The following is a 15,314-nucleotide window of genomic DNA, read 5'->3' as shown; positions in this document are numbered from 1 at the left end:
AGAATCGCATATTTTTGTCGTAATTCGAAGTACAAAAACCGCCACATGCTTGACGTTAAAGCGGGTATATACGATTTTTTATATGTTTTTAATTGTAATATATTGATAAAATATGTTACAATAACACAAAATAGGCAAGAAAAATTATACATTAAAGCCGAATTTCATAAAATGCAGCAAAGACAAATTAGCGCCCCGAGCCGATAGTGACGTACATATTTTCCTACAATAAACGAAGCATCCGTCTTTGTATTATAAACCGTTAAACTACGTAAGTTTAGATGCGCATCGTACATTTATGGTATACATGCTGGCGAATTCGGCTGTACAGCCGTTTTCAATTTCAGAATTAAAAATCTGGCTTATTTCGCATTTTTCGACACATGTTCTTCTTAACTTTTATTTTAATTTATATTGAAATATATATATATAAAGCTTTTTACACAGTTTATATAAATTCATAAATAGTTGACAAAATCGTATATACCCGCTTTAAGAAAGGGTTCACATGATCGCATTTTAGCAAAACAGTTTCACCCGTGCTTTTACACTTTCGCGATTGTTCTTTCTCATTCGACTTATGTCGTTGGATATATTTCATTATAGTAAGAATTGTTCATTTGTTATTGATTTAAGAAAAAAAACGTACCATTATGTTATATGTTATTTGGAACAAACTTTGAATAATGACCCTATGCACGAGTTGTTATCAATATTTGTGTGATGCCTGTTCTAGTTCTGCAAAACATGTTAGTTTTATTGCACGGGTTTAAATATAGTCAGTACCTTAATACTCAAATATGTTTATGTTTTGCTAATAAAGTAAATTACGTATTGAAAATGAATGTGTTGCATTTCTTTGTGTTTTTCCTATTAATAACTTTTTTATTTCATCTGATTTACTTACCGAACTAAAAAATTACAAAAGATAAACTTTGTTAACATTATGAAATACAAACGTACAACACATTATTTTTAATATAAGTATAAACATACATAATCGGTTAAATACATCGTTGTACATCAGTTATAACAAAATATCGAGTTTCCTCGTTATCTAGAAGTCGAAAATGAGAAAAAAAGAGTGAAATTAACGGATCACCATAACAAAGCGACAACATTAACTTGACATCGTTTTAAATATACCACAGGATGCAAATTATAGAACAATAATTTTACCTTATTAATATGTAAATATAGCACACAAATATGAAAGTTTGAAACACAATAAAAACGTTTTTATTACATAACGTTGCTATTTTACTACTGTATGTAAATAATTTTGTTTAAATATCCATAAGTAAAAGTAAAGATACAACATAACATTTAGTACAATATAAATATGAACATACGTAACATAACAGCACTACTTTATCAAATATATATTTATCTTTTTTATACACAGACATGGAAATATAGAACATGTATATACACATTAACAGCATACATATGGAAAGTTTTAGTTGTGCAACGTTTGACACTCCATATGGATGGTTGCAGCTGTAGCTGTTGTTGATGAATATTTATATCCGTGACATGATTGTAAAGTTGTACCGCATTACAGATGCGTATGAATAGTAACTTAATCGATGCAGATGGATATGGCAGTACATTATCAGAATAAATCAGCCCTCGGAAAATTGATTTGTAACTGTATCATTTAAAGCGCATGCGCAGAAAGAGCGGAGTTTGTGTGTAATAAATATTTTAAAACAATTAAATGGGATTAAACAGAGAACATTAGAACAGTTAATTTCAAAATTCCAGTTCCTTCTTTTTTGTCGCTTTTGTATACTTTGGTTATTAATTCCAATTAAGGTAAATTCGTATTGACTGCATTCATATATGTTGCAGTAAATCAAAGAAAATTAACAAGGAAGTAATTTATCATGCTACAGGTACAACAGAGATTGAGAATGCAGCTGAGGGTAACACATATTGACGTTTTGCATAGTTTATAAAACGTTTTTCTTTACAGACTTTCTTGCCACGTGTATTCAGACATCGATTGATGACTAACAGAATGTGCACTCGATGTCTGCAAAGGGACCACCGTCGGCTCACTAAAAGTACACGATAATACTTTACCATTTGAAGCCTGAAGGTAACGAACAATATACATATAAGAAATCGTACATAAGCGACCCATACATTGTTAACAGCGGAAAAATAGAGAAACAAATTTAATAACTATTTGAAAATTGTCTTGCGAAAACAGAATTGCTCTTCATAATAGTACAATATTTGAAAAAGAACATCAATCAGTTCGAGGGACAAACGTGATATAGGCGGTGGCCCATTTAACGAATAAATAAATACTCGTTACAAATAAACATGTGATCAATTATTGCTCGGTAATAAATCACATTTTCCAATATACATGTATATTGCTCTTTGTAAGTGGTACAAGATACCATACTTTAAATCGTGTGTTGTCAACTAAGCCCCGGCCTACGTAATCCAGATAGTGCCATCTATAATCTCGCCCTTCTTTCATCAAGGGCGACACACGATACACGATATTTTGCGCGACCATATAAAAGAGCGACGGTCGCGTTCATAAAGAGCGACGGTCGTGTTCAAAGGGCGACGGTCGAGTTCAAAGGGCGAGATATCGCATATAAAAGGGCGACGGTCGCGTTCATTGAGGGCGACGGTCGTGTTCAAAGGGCGAGATATCGCATATAAAAGGGCGACTGTCACACAAGGGCTATAGTTTGTGTTAAATATATCGTGCATCGCCGCGACTGTCGCGCAAAATACCGTGCGTCGCCGCGACTGTCGCGCAAAATATCGTGTATCGTGTATCGCCCTTGATGAAATAAGGGCGAGAATATAGATGGTCTACCCGGATTCCGTACCGGCCTGTACTGTGTATGGAATAAATTGTTGTTCGCTCGCGTGTGTGATAATACAGCTCATATAAACTTTATGTCGTGAAGTTTTTAAAGCGAGTTACACACTGAGGGTATTCGTCTGAATTGTTTTTGGCGCGTGGTTGGCATGTGTCCCCCCCTAACCAATTATTGTATTATTGCAGAAAAACCTTTGTTTTATTTTCATCATGGTTTGTAAGTATGTTTGTGCGAACAGAGCAATGCAAACAATAAGTAGAATGTAATAGTTTGCAATAGTTTGTGATTTTGTGCTACGAGGTACAATAATTGTTATTAATATTCAATGTTTAAATGTTTACCTATAATATGTAGATGATGCAACTTCTGCTTCGCCTGTAAAATGCAGCGAAAATTTAATATCAATTATGCCTCTCATTTCGTTATCGAAAAGCAGTTTTTAGGTTTGCATGCATTTAACTGGAAAAACTTAGCAAGATTTCCGAATGGAATTGTCACGATTTATACAGCTTTTATTGTTAGTTACTAGATTAAATATTTGTCAAATAGCCACCGTCTGCTACGGAAGTAACGCTGACATTCGCAACCTCCGCATGGTTCCCTGCATCTGAAATGAATATCAACAGTGATAACAGTACCATAATATCATGGTATGTTATATTTATTTTAAGACTTATATAACACTAAACTAACCATATCATTATTCGGCAAATGTCAAATTCTTCTTAAAATGAAATGCAATATATATTATAAAGAGTATCAAACACATTGCAATATCTGAAGTCATGAGACTTACGTTATTTTTTTTATGCAATGCATTTTTCATATTTATCAATAATTTCTTATTCCTTTTTAAAATTATTGGGTTTTGATAACGACTATGCTTTGACTGTTTTTACACCGTGTGTGAGTACTATTTTCAAATATAGACACATTAAAAAATCGTAAATAAAACAACTCTGAGCATGAACATAAGATGGCGGAAAACCCTTGTGTCCAAAACTTTGGGTAATTTCATATGGGGAATGGCTTACAGTAACTAGACCATCCATTACCTTTCCGTGAAAACTGGAAGTTGTAATGTCTCCTGAGGAATTGTATGGTTACAATAACAAGTACACCGATAACAAGCAGCGTAATAACTATTGTCAGCCCCGTTGAAGTGCTGGACTCCACTTTTCCATTGCGCGCCTTTCTTTCACTAGAATATATATGCGTATGTCGTGTTTTGTTATTAGTGTAGTCTTAGTAATTTTTACAAAAACAAATAGAATTAAGTAAACATATTTTAATAATTTAATCATATTTTAAAACACAGTTTTACACTTGATTAGGGATTCAATTTTTGTGTTATTTAACTATATAGTACTTGAATATGTATAGATTGTTTGCATTGATGTTGTGTGAGGAAACTGATTGAAATGAGTTATGACACTGGCTTTAAAATAGTAACAATCTTGAACCAAACAAATAATTATACATGAAACTTTGTACATGTATAATTTCAACTCTTGGAATAAGCCCAAACCTTTCAAAACCGGTGTTTCTTTATATCCCAATCCAGTCATGGTGAACGGGGCGCCTTGGGTTACGGTGCATCTCACGACGAATTCTCGCATCTGTTCCGTTATCTTAAATGTCAGCATGGACACTGCCGTCATCGAACATGTCTTGTTGGAATGAACACTACCAGGGGTCGCTAGGCTGGTAAAGTTTTGGACAGAGGTCCCGTCACCTTGAATATAGAAATACCAACCAAGTGTCCCGACTGGGTTGTTGCCAACGTCCCCCATGCATATAATGTCACGACATCACCTTGATAGAGATTCGAGTCCGGCATTATTGTTATTGGAAATATGTCGAACGAGTTGAATTGTGGGTATACTGAAATGGACAAACCAAATTTAATTTATCTATTGAACCTCATCTAGTATTCTCCAAACGAACATCTGAAAACAAATTGCAAACTAAACGTCACTGTTCATTAAAGGGGCCATTTCACGTTTGAGTAAATTGACAAAATTGAAAAAAAGTTGTTTCAGATTCGCAAATTTTCGTTTTAGTTATGACATTTGTGAGGAAAGAGTAATACTGAACATTCACCGTGCTCTAAAATATCTATTATATGCATAATTTGACGATTTAAAAACCCGAAAATTATAAAGCGTTGCAACGCGAAACGAATTAATAATTTGGAGAGTTCTGTTGTTGTCGTTATAGTTTGTGAAACTACGAGGATTACTTATATATAGTATAAAATACACCTGGGATTGTATCTGGAAGGATGCCCGAGTGGTCTAAGTAGTAGACTTTTTACTCCAGGAATCCAGGGGTCAGTGGTTCGAGCCTTACTGAGGGTTACCTTTTTTTCCTTTTTATAATTTTATTTTTGATTTTTTACTGGAGCTTTCTATATCTAATGTTAACATTTATTAATATAAAGCATTTAATGACAAACTTCAAAACATGCAAAAATCTGTGAAAAAGCCCCTTTTAAGCGTGTTATAAAGATTTATTAAATCTTCAAATTCACATAAGTTGTTTATCAGATTATGTGCTCCCTTTCTACGATGATCAAAGACAAAAGTGGGTGAAGATGCGTTATTTTTTCTTATTTAAGAGAACTATTTTGGAATAAAATATCTTATATTATTCAAATTTCGCCTTATATTCTATTTTTCTAATTGGACGGGATATATTCTAATGATTACAATTCTACCTTTTACAATAACGTGTTGTTGCTGTGTCACGTCCAGCACTTTCCTTGACGATACACGCAATACCCACTCATACGTCCCGTTGTCCTGGCATTCAAGGTTACCAAACACGACGGAAACGGATCGGCTGGTCTCCGACGTATCTTTTACGACAACGTTTAAACGTTTACCAGCGTCAGGTTCGAAAAACGTTACGTTTGGTTTTGGGACAGCGTAATCGATTGGTACAAACAACAAATTTGTTTGATCTTTGTATATTCGGACACTGATCAGGTCCTCAACTGGGGCGATAATTGAACACGTGATTGTCAGCGGTTGACCCAACACAGACAGGCCCGTCTGATTACACTGAATGCACTGACTTTTCCCTTTGGAAAGAAATATTTATAAAATTGAACGCTAACTAACGCACGATGAACATAGCGAAACAGTTTCACCGATAGCAATGTTACAAAATTAAAATACAAGTTATAATAGTCCTCACTTTACATGTATATATAGTTAGTTTTAGTAAGAATATTTTAATTTGTTGAATCATACCTTGCCTTACGAGAATATATGTACATATTAATATCCGACGTAACAACAGGTGAAACTCAAGTTGCTTCATAACTCTATATTAATTAGAACGATACTATAAAAAATGTTTTACGAGTATGTAAAATATTGCACTGTGATTAAGTGGAAATATTAAGATTACAAGATTACAGTAAAAATTCCGTTTAGTCAGTGCGACTTTCGTTCGCGGCACTAGTTCCCGGTGTATGCATTCATATTACAATACAATTGCAGTTTCAAATAGAATGTTCTCTTTTTTTTTTGTCCGCATGATGAAGTAATTCATTATGCCTCGATTTCATGTGGTTCAAAGTTTACACTTGGAAATCAATGAAAGGAAATAAAAGCATTCATTCAGCGACGTTATATCGAACAATCACATGTATCTTATGCCTGCTACATGTAATAAGCACTTCTGTTCTAAGAAAATGCAATAATATTACTTTTTATAAAAATATGACTTCGTATGCATTTAAACATAAATTATAAATGATGATGTTAATATTTACAACCGTTTGAAGTTACACATTTCGATTGTTAAGTTGAACTATATGTAATCAGTTTGTGTTGTCAGTTTGTTAGTTTTGTAAAATTTGACAGTTGGTGAGATGTCCTGTGTGTTATGAGGGTGGTATAATGCGATTATCTATTGGTGATATATCTCATGATATTCATCATTAATATGAGTCGCATCATGCGTAAAACGTTCTCTTGTCATATGCGGCCAGCGTAGCTCAATACCACCATGCGCATTCGCATGGTCCGTAGGTATATATTCGCCTCACTATATCGTCTGAAGAGGGTCGAAAGAGGAACTTCTGCGGGTGGCTCCGTGAATCCATCGAGTACCTTCATCATTTTAGCCGGACGTCTTCTCCCACTGACTTTGCTGACCAGCGGAATGCTAAGTGGATGGATAATGGTGTCACTACATCGTCGGAAGATAAACGGATGCGGCGGGGAAGCGGATGTAGCAGCGTACATGATGGGCGGGATGGACCTTGAGCAGCGATGCCGATCAAGACATCGATGGGTTGGCCTTATGCAGATTATGGGAGTGTATAAGGACGGCGGAAGTCAGTAGGCTCGGTTGCTGAGGAAACCGTTTTGTGGTCGGATCGACTACTGGTAACTTCTAAAGCGGCCTTAGAGGCGGCGTAGCGTGCTAGGAATGAGAAGGATATGTCTTTGAAGACTTTCAGCACTCCCTTGGCAAAGTGACCTTGTCCTCTCGAGGGCGGGGCACTCAGAGATGAGTGGTCTTCAAATAGTCTGCGAGTTCACATTAAGGTCTCATCGGCCATTATTTGGCGAATACCCGGGCAGCCGGGGTAAATTAGACCTACGCTGGTCCAAAACTGTTTTCCCAAGAAATGTCACAAGGGCAGCTGAGAACACGAGGCAGTCGTGACGATACGGAGATAACCCGTAAATAAACTTTGAATTAACACATACACACCAAGAACATGTAATAAAGCCGCATTCTCATATAAGAACAGACAGACTCGCAGTACCGGATCGTCTCGAAGCCCCCGGATTAAGATAAGGGACGATACTTGGACTTTTTAGAATTTTTGAGCGTTGACGGTCTCTTAAAGACGCCGGTGACAACACGCCATCCACAAGGACCGACCCGTTCCAACACCGGCAGTCATGACAGCAACACGCAATCAACATGGCGCCCACACGGACTGCATTGGACCAACACGGCAGAGATACGCATAGCTCCGGAAAAACACGGACCAACACGTCACCTACACGGTCCTACCATCCTGGACCTACACGACAACGACACGGATAAACAAAGCAGCGATACGGATCAAACACGATGAGCTCCGTACCGACAATAAATTCTATAAAAAGCAGGTTGATTTTTGGTGATTCCATCAATTAGGCCGTTCGGGTGGCTTCTCACGTAGGTGACACTGTTTCAATGCTCGTTTGCGGCAGCATGTGAGTTGTGGTCACCAAACCGGACAGATGGGGTTTCCTCGGGATACTCTGGCTCCCCTCCCATCCCCCGATCCACAACAGCAAAAGACCACACTAATATTAATATGTTTCTGTACAAACTAAAACTGTTCGTCCACAATTTTGTGAGTGAAGTAAAATAATCTCTCCACACTCGAGGTCCTCACAAAATGCAGCCACAAGCACGGAAGTTCATCATAAACTTCGAAATGCACCCCACAGAGACTCAATCACACACGGTGATTCCATTATTCTGCAATCCGATCCCGAAGTTGTAACCTCGTATTTGTGTACATATTAAAACGGCAAAATTTCAGTCAAAATGAATCGTACTGTAAAAATGGGCCTTCCAGTTCCCAAACGATCGTTATGAAAACCATCCGCTACCGATCCAGAACAGCAGAAACTAGAAAAAACACGCATGACGCCCAGATCGAGATCGCCATGAGCGTCACAAGTAGATCTTCATGCATCAGCATAAACACGGAAACTAACGCTAAAAAGGAAGAGATGTTAAATAAGGAAGACTCCATTCGTCCTTTCAGATGAACAGAGTGTCGACATGGCCGATTGGCACAAGAAGCCCCGTGTGTTGTACACAAAGAGCAAGATGAAATACAAAACACGGCAAATAATACAGACCTCTACAATTCAAACGCAGTAAAGCTTAATCTTGAGTCCGGGCCTTTTGAAGACCTGGCTAGAGAGTGTCAGGATAGTTAAACAAGAAGAGACGCTCGGCCATAAAAGTCATGGCCGATTGGTTAAACTTCCTCATACAGTGTTGTGTTCCTGACGTCTCATATAGCGAGAGGGAAGGGCAGACCAGCATGAAGTGTAAGTATCAATTTATATTACTCATTTTTGTTATGTTTTATAACAGTTGTTATTTTTATCCGTTCAATTTCCATTTTACTGTCTGATATACAGATATTGGATAAACTAAGTGATATATGGTTAGGTGACACGTGACTTGTGTTTTGCCGGAACTTACTGATGACGGTTGCTATTGAGTTTTAATCTACGTTGTAATCTTTATCCATGACAAGAAAAGCTTGAAATTAAGAATAAAAAAGGGAGCATCCCAGATCATCACGGATGCTGCCATCGTCCTGGATCGTCACGGAGGATCAACACGGCAGTTTTGAACTTTTCCAAACCCGACGTGTTGGCCTCCCGGAGCCATAATGACATTCCCGGACGTCCCATGACCTACACGGATCGAAACGGAGCTACATGGCGGGTTTAAGGTTCACATGCCGGATCGTGCCGGATATGATCCGTATTAAACGAGAAGCTATAACGGACTGGGGCTTAAGACTTAAAATACCCCATGCAGCTTATTTCTTGTTTTTGGTTTTCCATGTGTTATTTGCAAATATCTCACACCGTGCATCTGCTAGATTTAACTGACCCGAATACTTGGTGTTCAGCAGTTGTGCTATCTATACATGAATATCCTGTTGAAATAACATAACATAACATGTATCGCTTTGTGTCGTGTATCTAAATGTGTTTAGGAACGAAATTTACAATAAGACAATAAGAGAGAATAAGTAAAAGTAACATCACCAAGTAGCCCAATCAGATTGCTAGTGTACAAAACAAATGTTTTCTTACAACATCAAATAAATCGACATTACCTGAATTTAGTTAATTTGCCTTATTCTTACATGGAAACCGTAAACGTACATATAAACACAGACACTCACCAACCATTGATTTTCATGAAATAATTATGGGCGGTACTTACTCATTAACAGCACTCGCTAAAACAGCTGAGTCGATATATTTAACAAAAAATCGTGTTCGAGGCAAATAAACCATGCGAGCGTAATACATTTTATAAAGTAAACTATTTAATTTAATTTACGATTGTTAGGTGCAGAAATCCGATGAATATCTGATCAGTTGTATTGCCATAATATTATATTTAATTTAATTATCCCAGAGACGGAAAATACCTAATGCTATGGATCAGCTAAACTATTTGTTACATTTGATGTTTTCATAAGCATTTGTGGTTTAAGTTATTTTTATTTTAATGTAATATTGTGAATAAGGTGTTATTCCTTTTGAAATTTTACTTAAAAAATGTTTTGTTTATAAAAAAACTCATATGAAAATAATATGTTGTTTTTTCTTTCAAAATATATTTTACCCAAACAGTTTGCTACTAAAGTTATCAAAGTTGCGATCCTTATTTGACTAAATTAAAAAAATGATAACGATGTGATACATTTGGAAAGCATTAGAGGTGCCCAGGAATTGCGGTACGCTCAACATAATGGGGATACTGTTGTTTTGTGTTGTTGTTGTTTTTCTAAAATATATTATTTATTTTGGCCCTACGCTGTAGTTGTGGGGGATGGACGTATTACCGGATAAAACCCGCCAGTCCGTTATGGTGACCAACAACAATAATCACAAGCAACATGTGAAGTGGGAATCGACCCCGGTTCGTATTGGCGAAAAGCACATACTTAGTTACTAAGTGATTGCTGAGGAAGCAGGGTTAAATTTGACCTAATGTTGCTCAATCTAACATTACTTGGACAAATAGGGCAACGCCATCAGTCTCCGAGTGACCTGTAAACAAACTTCAAAACAATAATTTACAAGCGTGGAACTAGTAACACTGACTGTACTAAGCAATTTTTCAAATTGTTGTATAAGCCATTTATTATGCAATTCAGCTAACAAACCTGTCATCACTAACTATTCACTAATGGAAGTGTCCTTCATTGTACCAGTCAAACCTGTTGCAGCAACTCGCGTTTGTACCCTATAATCGTATCATACGAAAATATATCACACGCGTCAGAAATATAAATTATCTGGATAGTTGCGCGAATAATTATTATCATGGGTAAACACACAGGTCTACTGACATACATTCACTGTGACACACGCTGTTGTCTCCTATGTGTTTATTGCAATAGTTCATATATGTAGTTATTTTAATTGGCCATTTGTCTGTAGTTGTAAATACGTGTCTCGTGTTTAAAAAAACACACCCAGATCCGTATGTGTGTAGTAATATAAATGTAAATACATGCACCATATGTGCCCCTTTCATAGTATTCGGGACAAAATGTAAATGAGCTAATAAGCTCGCCAATATATCACGTCAAGAGTATTAATTGAAATATAATCTATCCATCAAGACTGTCATGTTTCAATTGTGTGCATTCAAAAGGCCGATGGTATATGGTATTTGGCTTAATGACTGTATCTTATTTAAAATGATTAACTCTTTCATTGCAGTTATATTGTCGGTGCATGCATATTCTAAGAAATAATAATGAGGAAATCACAATTTTCAAAAAAAATTATGAAATATCTATCGCATAAAACGTTCAAAAGCGTACAATGATTGTAATTTTTGTTTATCATATGGCCCGCGAATACGCGTGTTCAATTTGCGGATATCGCTCATTATACCTATAATATATGTTTATCATTATTAAAACTAAGACTCAGCAAACAATTGTGTAATCGTGAGACCAGTATTCGTCTTCATAGAATACTCACATGGAATTAATCATAGTTTACATTTGAAATCATTTTCGCACTCCCAAAAAATCGTTTTACCATCGAACGGACATAAGCTAGCCATCATACAGCCGGAATGTGGTGAAAAATTACACGTCACTTCATGTAAATAAGTTACTCATGAACACACCTAAAATTCTATAAAAATATCTCAAACTAGTATTTTGTTCAATAAATAGTTCTGCTGTTGTAAACAAAAAACCCCAAACACTTGTAAACAACAAGTAAACATCATATTTTTATGATGAATGTTCATAACTACTGGACGGTTTCACGTCAGCATTACGTTACGTCGATATACGTCGCGGTCATTAACGTTCGTAACGCCTCGCTACGCGCTAATTATGACCAGTGACTATTTGACGTGACCAACACGTTACTAAGTGGACGTTGTTTTTTGTCACGTGATATGTGACGTCACATGGGATAGCCGAACATTTAAAATGGATATATAAGCGGTCAGTAAATTGCAATATCTATACATTCGGATTTATCGCATTTCTTGTATAAAAAGCCACGCAAGTATTATTATGTTGCGAACGTTATTATTCGGTAAGTTGTGTTTTTATTGTTTCTTTTTGCTTCATTCAAATAATGAGTGTATTGCTTCGAGTTTTTATCATGCAATCACTTCTTCGTTGCTATCTAAGTGTTCCACAGTTGATAACATTAAAGAAAATAGTTTAAAAATATTTTCTTACACAAATATTGATACTTTTTGCTTCATTTTATGTTTTGAACATATTATTATATTTTATCTGCATCAATATTATATTCATTTTTATTAATTATTTTGTTGCCGATTTTTATGATTTATTTGTGTTAATAATTTATTCATTCGCATGTTCGTTTGTTTGTTCGTGTTTATGTTTTTATGTATTTTCATTTCCTTGCAGGCTCATTATGCATCGCTCTGGCGGCGGGTGCCACCATACGGCCCCCATCGTGGTCTAGAGGAATCCCCGTGCCTATGCCTGACGAGGCGGAATCTTGGAAACCGGAAATTGCGTTCGGCGACATTGCATTCCCTCTTCCAACTGTCCCTGCTGATCCCGAAACCACTACCACCGATGTCGCATCAACAACAATTGCGACCCCGACGACCACAGTCACGACCACAACGGAAGCAAACACTGCCGCTCCGGAAACACCTACTTCAACGACTAAAGATCCATCCATAACCGTCTCCACAACCACAGAGCTTACAATAACTACCGAACAGGAAAATAATAACCAACCAACTACCGAACAGCCCACAACAGAAAAGCAAACTACCAAACAGCCCACAACTGAAGCTCCTACAACTAATATCACAGATCAGCCAACAACCGAATCCCCGACCACTGACCGATTGCCAACTACTACCAAACAGCCAACAGCAGAAGATGCAACATTTACAACTTCTACCGAACAGCCAACAACAGAAACTTCGACATTACCAACTACTACCGAACAGAAAACAACAGAAGCTGCGACATTACCAACTACTACCGAGCAGCCAGCAACAGAAGCTGCGACATTACAAACTACTACCGAACAGAAAACAACAGAAGCTGCGACATTACCAACTACTACCGAACAGCCAACAACAGAAGATGCAACATTAACAACTTTTACCGAACAGCCAACAACAGATACTTCGACATTACCAACTACTACCGAACAAAAAACATCAGAAGCTGCGACATTACCAACTTCTACCGAGCAGCCAACAACAGAAGCTGTGACATTACCAACTACTACGGAACAGCCAGTAACTGCAGCTCCGACACTAAATACTACTACCGAACAGCCAACAACTGAAGCTTCAACAACTACTAATGAACAGTCAACAACAGAAGCTGCGATGTTAACAACTACTACCGAACAGCAAACAACTGAAGCTCCGACATCAACAACTACATTTACCGAACTACAAACAACAGGCGTTCCAACAACAACAGAAGCCTCGACAACAGCAACCACTACCGAAAAGCCAAAAACTGAGGCTCCGACAGTATTTACTACTGCCGAACCAATAACAGAATCTCCAACAACAACTACTAATACCGGAGAGCGAACAACAGAAGTTCCAACAACAACAGCATCTACCGAAAATCCAACAACAACTAGTTCTACCGGAAACCCAACAACAGAAATTCCTACTTTTACTGAACAACCAAGAACAGAGACGGTCCCAGAAACTACAACGACTGATGCGACAACAAAGGTTGTTCCCACAACCAACATAACCGACACGACAACCGCCTTTATTCTGCCGATGACGACAGCGACCACCTCTGCGCCAACTTCAGCAACACCGAAAGTAAATTCCCCAGTTACCAGAAATCCCGACGTTTTACCGCCAATCTCCAAAAACGACGACAGCAGTGAGTCTGACGACGATTTCGATGATGACAACGATTTATGGAAGGATCGGTTAGACTACAAGGACGATAATGTCGCTAATAATCACTGGAACTTTTGGTTAAAAGCGCTGAGGCTGGCAATTGACCAAGCGACTAAGCGTTCAAGGACATTCCGCAGCTTCCGTTCAAGCCCAATGTGATCGATATGAATCCATTACCTTACCGGACACCAAGGCAGTCATAGACAAGAAACTAGACACGATGTTATTCACAATTCAAAGATGAAAACCAGCGCTGGTAAGTGGTGATCCATGGAACTATGGGGTCATAACTAAACTCCAAAAGTTCGACAAAATCATGAACAATGAGCTTCTGAATATCCGAGCAGTGTTTTACATACTCACCAAACATGGCACCAGAACCCCGTTCGATAAACGGGCATTCTTTCGACCAAAGAGCGTATAGAAAGTAAACTACGCCTCATTTAATATGTATTGCATGTTTCAATAATTTATTTATATTTATTGGTTTCAGGATCTCAGCAAATGCTCATATACTCTATTGTTTGGAGCGTTAATGATATATTTGATCAGAATTGTAAGTAGTATTTATTAATGCTGATATTTTCATTTCATCATATGTTCATTTCATTGGACATCATTGTGTATGAACTGACAATGGAGTGACACAAATGTATACTCTAAAGACTGTCCTGTTTTATAAAGCATGCGTTCATTGTAATTCATATATATACATTGAGGTGGCACTGTGCGATTTGGCGAAAAACAAATCAAATAAAGTTAAAAATATTGTTCCGGCAGTGTATTTATTTTTTGTAAAATGCGTATATGTTAAACACTGAAATCTTATAATTAAATGACTTATGGAGTCTTCGAACCAAAATAGCATGCATGAAATAATGAGAACATATGACACATCCTACTTAAGTATCCGGACCAAACATGAAACAGTGCTCTCAGCTATGTTTTTTGTTCAAATATGAAATATATATCTAAAACACCACCGACAGAGGTTATATACGAAAAAAGCAATAAGCAAGAGAATTTTACGAGCATTTCCAACACATGTTAACGATTACTTCTAAAAATCCGTGTATTAGAAAATAAACAAGACTCCATCGACACGTCTATCCAACAATTCTTGAATATTTTATTTGCTCAAATGAACATGCACTTACACCAAAGGGATGCAACTGCTTGTCATGTGAACGTGAAACGAGAGTGTTAAAACGTGTGTGGCAAATGACTTGACAATCGAATGGACTGATTTATGCACGAGTTTATCAGCGC

General features: G+C 37.1%; 1 protein-coding gene and 1 long non-coding RNA gene across 4 annotated transcripts; one reads left to right on the top strand and one right to left on the bottom strand.

Annotated features, from left to right (window-relative positions):
* Nucleotides 1–233: 233 nt before the first annotated feature.
* On the bottom strand, nt 234–6,661 carry LOC127863460 (uncharacterized). 3 transcript variants are annotated; one of them, XR_008041061.1, is made up of 7 exons: nt 6,113–6,661; nt 5,575–5,940; nt 4,384–4,739; nt 3,911–4,056; nt 3,382–3,462; nt 3,197–3,230; nt 234–2,063 (listed from the first exon to the last, which is right to left on the bottom strand). It is a non-coding gene; the product is annotated as an uncharacterized LOC127863460 (long non-coding RNA). The 3 variants fall into 3 exon arrangements; XR_008041060.1 differs by having other exon boundaries at nt 3,409–3,462; nt 6,281–6,659; XR_008041059.1 differs by having other exon boundaries at nt 3,409–3,462; nt 6,113–6,657.
* Nucleotides 6,662–7,049: 388 nt separating this feature from the next.
* LOC127863456 (mucin-2-like) lies at nt 7,050–14,613 on the top strand. The gene is made up of 2 exons (XM_052402986.1): nt 7,050–7,206; nt 12,553–14,613. The coding sequence occupies exons 1-2, from the start codon at nt 7,050–7,052 to the stop codon at nt 14,202–14,204; spliced, it is 1,809 nt and encodes a 602-aa protein (XP_052258946.1). The 3' UTR covers nt 14,205–14,613.
* The last annotated feature ends 701 nt before the right edge of the window (nt 14,614–15,314 follow it).

Source organism: Dreissena polymorpha, unplaced genomic scaffold, assembly GCF_020536995.1.
Source record: "Dreissena polymorpha isolate Duluth1 unplaced genomic scaffold, UMN_Dpol_1.0 chrUn009, whole genome shotgun sequence".
Classification (NCBI taxonomy): domain Eukaryota; kingdom Metazoa; phylum Mollusca; class Bivalvia; order Myida; family Dreissenidae; genus Dreissena; species Dreissena polymorpha.
This window is presented reverse-complemented; position numbering and strand designations above follow the sequence as displayed.